This window comes from Notamacropus eugenii, chromosome 7 (genome assembly GCF_028372415.1).
Source record: "Notamacropus eugenii isolate mMacEug1 chromosome 7, mMacEug1.pri_v2, whole genome shotgun sequence".
NCBI lineage: Eukaryota > Metazoa > Chordata > Mammalia > Diprotodontia > Macropodidae > Notamacropus > Notamacropus eugenii.
Window position 1 is genome coordinate 9,010,087 of NC_092878.1, and position 11,003 is coordinate 9,021,089.

The window sequence follows — 11,003 nt, forward strand, 5'->3', positions numbered from 1 at the left end:
GGCGGCTGCGGCCCACCGCGGTGCCAGCCTCCGGCCATGCCACCCTCGCCTGGTGTCTGGGTCTCCCGGCCCCGCTGCGCCGAGGAGCGGCCGCAAACCTGGACGCGCCAAGAAGGCGAAGCCAGGGGCGGGGAAGGGTCCGGCCGGGCCGCGGTCCGAGGCGGTCACCCGGCCGGGGCGCGCAGGGCGGACCCCTGACGAGCTGCGTGACCCCGGACAGGTCACTTAACTCAGTTTCCCCGGCTGTGAACGGGGGTAATGAGCGTGAGGGTCGGGTCTGTAAAACTTGGGGCTCAGAAAGCGCTACCCCCGCCTCATTTTACAGACGGAGAAACTGAGGCCCGACGGCCCAACATCCCCAAGATTCCGGGGGGTGGGGTCCGCGCCTCCAGCCGAAACTGATCCCAAAGTGGGGGGACCGGCCCGGGGCCTCGGCGGGCACGCCGCCCCGGCACTAGGTGTGCAGCCGCCCGCGGTGGGGGTGCGGAGGGGGAGCGGCCGGCGCGCTCCGAGGCCCCAGGCCGCCCGCCGGGCCTGGCCCTTTAAGAGCCGTCCCCCGCCCGCCTCCAAGGGGAGGGGCGCCGTCCTAGCCGGCCGCTCCGCCCCTCCTCGCAGGCGCGCACCTCCCGGGCCCGCTCCGCCGCCGCCGCCGCTCCCGCCGCCAGGCGTTTCCTGCGCCTCCCTCCGGACGCCCCGCAGGTGGGTTAGTTGGTCTCGCCCATGCACCAGCCCCGCAGGACCGCGGGCCTCCCTCCCCCGGGGCCGGCGGTGGCTTCGCCCTGCGGAGCGCGCCAGCTGCTGGACTGGTCCATGTGACCCAGCCCTGGGGGGGGAGCGGGGATGGGCCGGGCTCGGGTGGGACTCGGGGGCGGCGGCACACCTCGCCCCCCCCCCCCAGCTGTGCAGAGGTCTGACCCAGCCGCGTCCCTGCCTCCAGGCCTGAGCCACTTCCGGCAGGAAGGCCGGGGAGGGGGCGGACCGGGGCCAGGAGCGTGCGGGGACGATGGGGCGGAACTGCCAGATGATTGTCACCTTTTGCACCCAGGTCTTCCTCGGTCACCTGACTCTTCGCCCCACCCAGAACCCTGAGCCTCAGCAACATGGTGAGACCTCCCCCCTCCCACACACCCATTCTCCCCCTCCCTCTCTCCAATGGACCTTCCCCTGACCCTTGACCTTTCCGCTAATTTTCCTCTCCGACCCCTGACCTTTCAAACCCTTCCGGTTCCTACCGCCGAAGCTCGGAGGCGAAGCTCGGAGGGGAAGCCCGAAGCCCCCCGGCCCCTCCAGCCCCGGGCGCTTAGGAGGTGACCATGGACGGCACGGGGGATCCGGGAGGCTTCAGGATCGTAGCCGCGCCATCGCCCCCCTTCGTTTATCCGCAGCACGGCCGCCTGAAGGTGAAGACCACCGAGGAGCAGGCGGAGGCCAAGCGGCTGGAGCGCCAGCACAAGCTGAGGCTGTACCAGGAGGCCACCGAGGCCATCTTCCAGAAGGTGGAGGCCCCGCCCCGGGGGGGGGCTGTCAGAAGGGGGGGCATCATCAGAGAGTGGGGGGGTCATCTGAGAGTGAAGGGGCCGTCAGAGAGTGGGGGGGTCACCAGAATGGGGGGGTGAATCAGAGTGGGGCGCCATCTGAGAGTGAGGGGGCCATCGGAGAGTGGGGGGGCTGTCTGAGAGTGGGGGGGGCCATCGGAGGGGGGGGCCATCCGAGAGGGAGGCATCAAAGTGGGAGGCCTGGGGGGCTGAAGAGCCACCAGGACAGGACCACCCAACGGGCTGTCCCCTTGGTTGCAGCGACAGGACGGCAACCTGGATGAGTCCATCTTGGAGCTGACCAGCCAGATCCTGGGGGCGAACCCCGACTTTGCCACCCTGTGGAATTGCCGCAGGGAGGTGCTGATGCTGCTGGAGACCCAGAAGTGCGTTTCTTCCTGGGGGGGCAGGCTGGGCAGCTCGGGGGACCAGGGTGGGGGGGCCTGTTATCTTTGACACTGGGGAGTCTGGATAGGCACCCCCAGTCTGGCCCAGCGTGGTGCTCAGGCTGCCCAGAGCGATGACACCCAAGCGGAGCCGACCAGAGCTTCCCTACAGACAGAACTGGGGAGCAGGACGAGGAGAGCCAGTCTGCCCCACCCCCAAAGAAAGGGATGTCAGTGCTGGCTTCGTGGAGTAGAGTGGAGGACAACAGGGTTTGGGGGTGACAGGCAGTACCAGCAGCATGGCCTTACATGGGAGATTTAGGGGGAGACCCAGGGTTCACTGTTATCACCTTTTTGGCACAGGTCCCCTGAGGAGTTTGCCTCCCTAGTGGCAGCGGAACTTGAGTTTTTGGAGAGCTGCTTACGGGTGAACCCCAAGTCTTATGGAACCTGGCATCATCGCTGTTGGCTACTTGGCCGCCTCCCTGAACCCAACTGGACCCGTGAGCTGGAGCTGTGCGCCAAGTTTCTGGAAGCTGATGAACGTAACTGTACGTTCCCCACAAATTACCTGATTTCTTAGGCCCCAGCCCAAACCAGAAAGTTGGGATGGGACTCCTGAGCTGGTTGGTAGAGTGACAAGTGAGTAGATTTCTGCGTGTGTGATGTGTTCCCATAGGACCAAGTAGCACCCCGGATGATAGTTCTGGGAGCTAGGAGTAGGGGTGCCCCCCAATCAGCCCCGGATCTGAGATACGTTGCTATCCACAGTTCATTGCTGGGATTACCGCCGGTTTGTGGCCCAAAAGGCACCTGTGCCACCTGAAGAAGAGCTAGCTTTTACTGACAGCCTCATTACTCGGAATTTTTCCAACTACTCCTCCTGGCACTACCGATCTTGCCTCCTGCCCAAGCTGCAGCCACTGCCAGATTCTCAGCCACCAGGACGCCTTCCTGAAGACGTTCTACTACGTGGTGAGCAGGGTGTTTGGGGGCTGCAAGAATCAAATGGAAGGAAGGGAGAAATAAAGAATAGTAGGTCCCAAGATATAACCTCTAATTCATTTTCTGGTTCAGAAATTAAGAAAGGTTACAGTTATCAGGGAAGGATAGATAGAAACCTAGGGGGCTCTGGGAATTGTAGAATCAGGAAAGAGTGGAGTTCTGAGGTGAGGTCAGTCAGTCATTTTTGAGATGCCTGTTATAAGGTTAGCAATGTGCTGGGCATTGGGGGTAGGTAGTATATAGAAACAGAAAAACTACCGAGTTTACCATTTAACTAAAGAGACAAGTATGTGAAACCGTATTGAATAATTCAGAGCAACGTATATCTAAGTGTTGAATGGTGGTACAGACAGACTCTAAGGCCAGTTTGAGCGAGAGGGGGGTTGTTGCCTCCCATGAGCTAGAGGAGGGGCAGCAGAGCTTTCATGTGGAGTTAGTGAGGCCCTTGAGTCCTAATGACAACCTCCTTTTCTTATGATCCCCGGAGAGCTGGAGCTGGTACAGAATGCCTTCTTCACAGATCCCAATGACCAGAGTGCCTGGTTCTACCACAGATGGCTTCTGGGGCGAGGTGAGAGGTGGGGCCAAGGCCACAGGGAAGCTTTTGAGCTGTTTGGGCATCAGGTGAAGCGAGCTGGAACTGAATGCCACTACTTCACCTATTGTTCTTTTACCCCTGCCCACAGCTGACCCTCAGGATGCCATTCGCTGCCTCCATGTGAGCCGGAATGAGGCTTGTTTGACTGTCTGTTTCTCTCGGCCCATAATTGTGAGTTCTCAGGACATACATGAGACAAGAGGGGAAAGAAGGAGTAAGGTTGGGGGGTGGGGTGGAGATGGGGCTTATGTGTTTTCTACCTTGTGTTTTGTCACGCAGGTGGGTCCTGGCATAGAGACTATGATGCTTTTAGTGGATGAGTCTCCCCTACCTGTGGAATGGAGGACACCAGATGGCAGAAAGCGGCCCAGCTATGTCTGGGTATCCCCTTCCAGACAGACACACACACACACAGACACACACAGACACACAGACACACACACACAAACACACACACACACACACACACACACACACACACACACACACACACACACACACACACACCTCTGTCCCCCTCCCCCGCTTGATAGGTTGAGAAGTGAGGGACTGAAAAATGGATGAATTCTGTAGCATTTCCTTGACCTGGCTCATTCTAGCTGTGTGACCTGCCATCTGACTCCCTTAACGAGCAGTGCTCTCAGCATTCCTTCTTCCTGATGTGGGGTGATGTCCAGAAGGAATGCGTACTTTACAAAGGTGATGGAGCTCTCCCTCGCCCCTCCCCCTTCTCTTCAGCCACTTCACTGCCACTTCTCCAACCTCTTAGGGATGTTCTCCCTGAAAATCGTTCCCTACAGATTTCCCTAGAATATTTTATTTGACTCTCATTTGTCCTTACTACAGTCTACCTCATTCGTGTATATGTCTTAACTGCTTGCTCTGTATCTGTTAGATTGTAAATGCCTTGAGGATAGGGACTGTGCTGTCTTCTGTTTCATCTTTGTGTTTTCAGCTTCTAGGAAACTACGTTGCTTGTAATAGGTTTTTCATAAATGTGTGACCCCATGTACCCTGCCCCCATCAGATTCTTTCATTTCTCAATTCCTTCTCACAGACTCCCTTCCCTTGTCCTAATCTATTCTCTAGGTCGAAAAGAAAGTTGGTGCCGAGACTCTGCCACAGATGAGCAACTCTTCAGGTGATGGAAGAGATAAAAAGGGATCATGTCTGAGGGTTTTGTGTGTTGGGGGGGGGGGGGGTTGGAGAACCAGAGCAAAAACTAAAAACTTGGGGGCAGGCATTCCCTAGGATACTTGAGACCTTGGAGTACAGGAGGGTGAGGAAAGGTGGGTATGTGTTCCTCATCCCTCCATTACTCTGCCTGTCTGTCAGAACGGAGCTATCAGTGGAGAAGTCAACTGTGTTACAGTCGGAGCTGGAGTCCTGTAAGGAGCTGCAGGATCTGGAACCAGACAACAAATGTGAGGTCCCTCTCTACCCCCAACAGCCTGCCCCTTCAGGGAGCTCCCTCTCCTGGAGACCTTGCCTTTCCTGATGGATGGATCTTGGGCAGTGGGAAGAGTTAGACGGAGGAGGAACTAGGGATAGACTCTCTGCCCTGCTCCCTCCTCCACCACCATCATCCTCACTCTCAGGGTGTCTATTGACTATCATCCTGCTGATGCGGGCTCTGGATCCGCTGGTGTATGAGAAGGACACTCTGAAATATTTTCAGACCCTCAAGGTAAGTGGAAGAGTACAAGAAAAGAAAGTGGGGGACTTAAGCGTTGGAGCTCATTTAGGGCCCTGAAGAAGCACAAGGAAGGGTAGGGAATGGGGGAGTGGTCAGTTGACCCTTCTCCCTCTATCCCTTTGGCAAGGTAGCGGACCCAATGCGAGCTTCTTACTTGGATGATCTTCGAAGCAAGTTCTTGATGGAGAACCACATCCTCAAGATGGAGTATGCTGAAGTGCGAGTGCTGGACCTGTCTTACAAGGTAGGCTGCCCCCTCCCCGACAGTCTCACCACTCCCCTTGCTCATGAATCTCCTTGGCCCAGCCCCTGACCTTGCTCCTCCAGACTCAGTCCTCATTGACACTCAGAAAACTCATCCGTATTCTCTGAGCTTGTCTTTCTGTTTTGAAAGTCTCTTTTTTATTATGAATGAATTTAAAAATCATTAAAAAACACAGACATACCCATATGCAAAGAACAAAATGTAAAGTGAACATTATGTACTAGGCACCTGGCACTGAGGGTTGTATGTGGTGAATCTGTCACTTCACTTTTATAAAGTATATTCCGAGACTAACAAAATGACACTGTTGCTGTTCCCTGCTGAACTTTTTTATCGTGTGTATTTTTAAATGCTTTATAGGATTTCCTTTACTTCCTTCCTTTCCGTTTCTGTCACTACCCACGAAATCACTCTGTCTTGTAAACACGTTAGAGCGATTAAACAAATCAGCATATTCCTTAAGTCTGAAAACGTAGGCCTCATTTTGGGCCTGTGATGCTGCACTTCTTTGCCCAATAAGTGTGCAACGGCATGAGTAGTCACTGGATTATCGAAGGTGTGAAGTGTTTCAGTGTGGTTTGCCCTTACGATATTGTAGTCATTGTGGACATTTTTTGCCTGGTTCTCCACATTTCACTCTTCCTGCGTTCATGTGAATCTTCTCAAGTTTCTCGGAATCCTTCATTTTGTTATATCTTATAATGTAATAGTATTCCATCATTTGCATAACAGTTTTTTCAGCTGCATCCCAGCTGATGGCCATCTGCTTTGTTTCTAGTTCTTTGCTATGACAGAAAGTTCTGCTTTAAATGTTTTTGTTCAGGCTCTTTGCTTCTTTTCTGCTCTCAGATCATTGTCTTTTTTATCTCTGAACTCTGTTACGTGTGTGATGTCTTTGGATTAGTGGTTAATTAAGTTCCCTGAGCTCAGGGAGTGCTTTTTATTTTTTCTTTATATCCCCAAAGCATTGCATGGTCCCTAGCATAAAGTAAGTACTTAACGCTTATTGGATGATGATTGATCTCTAACTACTGATTAGACATTTTCATTTGTCTAAAACAGAATTTATCATCTTTCCATTTAAGTCATTTCCCCTCCAAACTCCCTGTTTTCTGTCAGTGGTCCTTTTTCTGCCCCATTTTAAGACCTCACTGTCATTTTATCTCTTCACACACGCAGTCCTCTCAGTCATCCAGTGATTGTAGCAGGTCTTCCTCTGAATTATCTTCTATCTGCCCCTTCCCCTCTATTTCTATGGCTACAACCCTCATGTAGTCCCTCCCTGCCGGAACTATGATAATAACCTCTTACCTGCTCTCTTAGGGTCCTCCATGTCAGAGGTGTCGTATTCACAACTGAAAGGCAGGAAAACTACTATGTATGCCTAAAACAGATTAAAACATAATTGGGAAATAGATATCTAACAAAATACATACAAATTGAGTACGACATAGATAATGCTAATTTGTGGTTATCATGGGGCTAGCAGAATCTTGTCTGTTTGAGTTTGATCCTACTACGCTATATCATTGCTGGATTAATATTCCAAAAATACCATTTTTTAATCATATCACTCTTCTTAGAAATGCTTTTTGTTGTTCACATCTGTGATTTCACATATATTATTTAACAAGTATTTAATAAATGTGTGCCAGGCACTGTACTAGATACTGAGGATACAAGTATAATGAATGAAATAATCCCTTTTTTAAGGAACTTGCATTGTAGTGAGGAGATAACAGGAATGAATATACAGGTAGATATAGGATGAATCTGAAGAGAATGAATACAAAGCAGTTCCATTGAAGGAGTTTGAGAGGAGGGAAGGCACAAGGTAGTGCTTGATCTGCATCTTGAAGGAAGAGGTGGAGGAGAGGAGAAGGGAACACATTCCAAGCATGAGGCATAGCGACGGTGGAGAGAGAATCCTGAGTGAGTTAGGAACAGAGACAAGGCCAGCTTGGCTGATCGCAGTGCAGGAGGTTGGATAACGAAGTCTTTCTTGGTTGTGAAAGTGTTGAAAGGTAAATAGAGGAGGTCATGTTTTATCTCAGAGGCAGTAAGAGCCACTGGAGTTTGGAAGTGTTGTGGTCAGATCTGCCCGTCAGAGAAATCTCTTTGGCATCTCTGTAGAGGATGGGCCAGAAGCAGGACTTCTTAAACTTTTTCCACCCTCAGTCCCATCAGCGCTTCTTAAACTCCTGTATGGGATTGAGACCCACAGTTTAAGAAGCACTGAGTTAGGGAAGCCAGTTAGCCAGCCATTGCAGTGAGTTAGGGGGAAGGTGATGAGGGCCTGAACTAGGGTGGTAAGATGTGTTAGTTGAGAGAAGGGATGGGGTTCAGGAAATGTTGTAGAGGTAGAGTTGGCATGTCTTAAAGCTGATTGGATACATAGGGTGAGGGAGAAGGCACAATTGAGAATAACCCAAGGTTACAAACCTAAGAGACCAGAAGAATGTTGGCGCTTTTGAAAGAAATAAGTTTGGGAGAGAAGTGGGAGGTTTTTTTGGGAGGTGGGAGGAAGATAATGAATTTTTTTGGTTGCCTTGAGTTTGAGATGTCTCTGGGACACCCAGTTTGAAATACCCAGGTAGCGAAATCTCTCTCTACCAGCCATACTATGCTGTCTCTCTCAAAAGTTCCCCATTACTTCTAAGATAAAATTCATGCTGCTTTTCTTGGCATCCAAGGCTTTCCCCAGCCTACCTTTCCAACTTTATCTGTAGCTGATTCCCAACATGAACCCTTTGCTCCAGCCAAACCGGTCTTCTCAGTGTTCCTCAGACATGCTGGGCCTCTTATAGCTATTGTTTTTGACATTCTCCCTCTTCTCTCCACCTGTCTACATCCCACCTGCTCCAGCTAATCCAACCCACACCCTCTTGCCTCTGAATTCCTCTAGCACTGGTGACTTGTATCACTGTCTGGGCAGTGATCTGCATTGCCTCATTTTATTGAAATGTGTGCACGTGGCCTTCTGGCAGCCTCCCTGCCCTTGGCTTCGTATCACCTTCACTCTCTGGCATGCTGCTATGTGTGTAGTAAGAACTCAGAATTCTGAAGGAAGGACCCCAAGATCAGGGCTCCCCTCTTTGGACGGAATTTCTATTAAGGTCTTCTTCCTCAAGCCTCACTTCTTTCCTTAGGATTTGACCGTGCTCTGCCACGTGGAACAACTGCTGTTGGTCACTCACCTTAACCTCTCCCACAATCTGCTGCGAAGTCTGCCTCCTGCCCTGGCTATGCTGCGCTGCCTCGAGGTAAGAGATGTCCCTGTCGCTCCTTTGCTTCTGAGGAGTCTTCTGCCCTTGCATCCCCAGCACCCCAGCTGAAAGCTTTGTTGCTCTCTGGTCATGAGGAGCTGCTCAGCTGTGGCCTTCATGAAGGCCACAGTGAAGCTGTGCTCACTTACATCCACTTACTCTCTTTTTAGGTCTTGCAGGCGGATGGAAATGCCATAGAGGCTGTGGAGGGTGTTGTTAATCTGCCCAGACTACGGGAGCTCTCCCTGTGTGACAACCGTATCCTAACCCTTGGTAGTTAGGCCAGAAAGTGTAGGAGGGGTTGGCACATAGAAGGAATCCCCAGTGGGTAAAATAGTATCTTGTGATTTCCTAGGAGAGTTCTTCCTGAAGAATAAAACAAGGGTTAAATGGGTGGCCTGGAGGATTAGTAGATTGGATTACTAACATACAGATGTCAGTACTGGTTCTACTTTACGTGTGCATCATTTTCCTATTGGCCAGGTCATATCTAAGCGTGCTCTTCTTCTTGTGAAAGTAGTTATGTTAAGCCCAGTTACCCCAATGGAGACAAATAAGGGACCCCAGGAATGTCTGTCACTTCCCTTCCTTTGTCTCCGAAGTCTCTGTTGCACAGCTGACACAGATCATATAAAAGTGTCCAACCACCTCCCTGAGGTGCTGGGAATGATGCCTCCATTTTCCTTGACTTTTCCACTTCAGGCCTTCAGCACATTGCGGCCCTTCAGACCCTGGCTTCCTGTCCAAAGCTGTCCCTTCTCAACCTGGAGCGCAACCCCCTCTGCCAGCTAGATACGGCTCCAGAGGAGCTGAGGGCTGTGCTGCCTGGTGTGGACAGAATCCTGACCTAGGGGACTCTCCCACTACATACCCTGGGTACCCTTCCCACCCTTGACTTTTAATTTATTTGAACTGAATGAATAAAGGACAGAAAAGCTTCCATTTGGGGTGATGAGCTGCTGCTTTGGCCTCCGCCACCACCACTGCCACCATCATCACCCTTCAGTTTCTGGAGAAATGCAAAGAAAAGGATTGGCCTAGAATGTTAACTGGGCCAGAGGAGAACTGAAAGTGGGGAAAAAAGGTGACAACTCATGTCTTTCTCTCTGTCCCTTGAAACCAACCCCCCTATATCTCTGTCCATGTCACCTCCCAGTGTGGCGTAGCAGACAGCATGCTGGACTTGGAAGACCTGGGTTCAGATTCCACCTGGGACACTAGCTAAGTGATCAGGGCGAATTTCCTCCTCTGTGAAATGTTGATAATACCTGCATCCAACTCACGCGGTTGTTGTAAGGATGAAGTAAGCTAATGTGTTTCAAACACTTGGCAAACTTTAGAATGCTATATAAATGTCCCTCATTTTAGGTGGAAGTGAACTCCAGTCCCAGGAGCTGCTTTTGAAGATAACCTCATCTCTACCCTAACTCTTCTGTAATGGCAAAGGTCCCAGCTGGTGCCTGGCACCTCTCTATCTCTGTCCCTGTCCCTCTCCATACACATACCCTCCTCTTCCTTTTCTTTCTCTGGATCTACTTTCTACTTGTGGCTCTCTCACTTTCTTTTGTGACCATGGTCAAGTCATGTCCTCATCCACAACCTCAGAGTTGGATTATGTGATCTCTAGAATCTGGTCCAGTTCTAAAGTTTTATGATTTAATCCAAAATGACTCCCTCAAAGAGAGAAATAGGAGGAGCTCAGGCCAGAGCCCTAAGTCCAAACTTGTCATGTAATGACAAAAAAAAGATGCATTGAGATGGGTGGGAAGAAAGACTGGCTGCCTTGGGAATGTCCCTGAGCTCACCTGTATACACACCCTGATGCTCACTGGCACTGCCCAACCTCTTCCTGCCTGCCATGCCTGACGAGGTTGATTGGTTCTGACCCTTCCCTGCTTATTTTTCCTGTACCATGTGTCCCCCCGGCCTGTATCCAGACGTTGAGCCAAGTAGGCACCAGTAGTCATGTGCTTGTAGTCTGAACTCTCACAGCTTAGGTTCCCAGAATAAAACTGAGCAGAAAAGGGGAAAATAGGGACTGATTGGGTAGGAAGTGATCTGAGTGGCACACAGAAACACAATGGGACTTGTCCCCATTCCTTTTGGATCCTCCCTTTTTTTGAGTCAGACCTTTTCTGCCCGCTGCTAGGACCCCTTGCTGCCTGTATTTCCGGTTCTTGGTCACTGCTCTTATGTCATCATCCCAGATGAAGTGGAGGATGGAGGTATTTAGCCAGGTGGTCCAAGAAAAA

General features: G+C 51.3%; 1 protein-coding gene across 3 annotated transcripts; it reads left to right on the forward strand.

The window, feature by feature from the left end:
* Positions 1-563: 563 nt before the first annotated feature.
* On the forward strand, positions 564-9,691 carry RABGGTA (Rab geranylgeranyltransferase subunit alpha). Of its 3 annotated transcripts, none has more exons than XM_072623411.1 (17): positions 564-699; positions 1,046-1,103; positions 1,241-1,496; positions 1,797-1,921; positions 2,285-2,472; positions 2,693-2,896; positions 3,414-3,497; positions 3,613-3,695; positions 3,804-3,905; positions 4,124-4,223; positions 4,614-4,665; positions 4,860-4,948; positions 5,123-5,211; positions 5,348-5,464; positions 8,635-8,748; positions 8,922-9,009; positions 9,454-9,691. In XM_072623411.1, exons 3-17 carry the CDS (start codon positions 1,314-1,316, stop codon positions 9,600-9,602), a joined length of 1,767 nt encoding a protein of 588 aa, XP_072479512.1. In that variant the 5' UTR covers positions 564-699; positions 1,046-1,103; positions 1,241-1,313; the 3' UTR covers positions 9,603-9,691. The 3 variants fall into 3 exon arrangements, with proteins under 3 accessions (XP_072479512.1, XP_072479511.1, XP_072479513.1); XM_072623410.1 differs by having other exon boundaries at positions 1,254-1,496; XM_072623412.1 differs by having other exon boundaries at positions 1,386-1,496.
* The last annotated feature ends 1,312 nt before the right edge of the window (positions 9,692-11,003 follow it).

Coding starts and splice junctions, on each gene's coding strand:
- RABGGTA (XM_072623411.1), top strand. CDS start 1,314: ATGGACGGCACGGGGGATCCGGGAGGCTTCAGGATCGTAGCCGCGCCA. Junction 4,666..4,859: donor ACAGATGAGCAACTCTTCAG/GTGATGGAAGAG, acceptor CCTGTCTGTCAG/AACGGAGCTATCAGTGGAGA. Junction 4,949..5,122: donor TCTGGAACCAGACAACAAAT/GTGAGGTCCCTC, acceptor CCTCACTCTCAG/GGTGTCTATTGACTATCATC.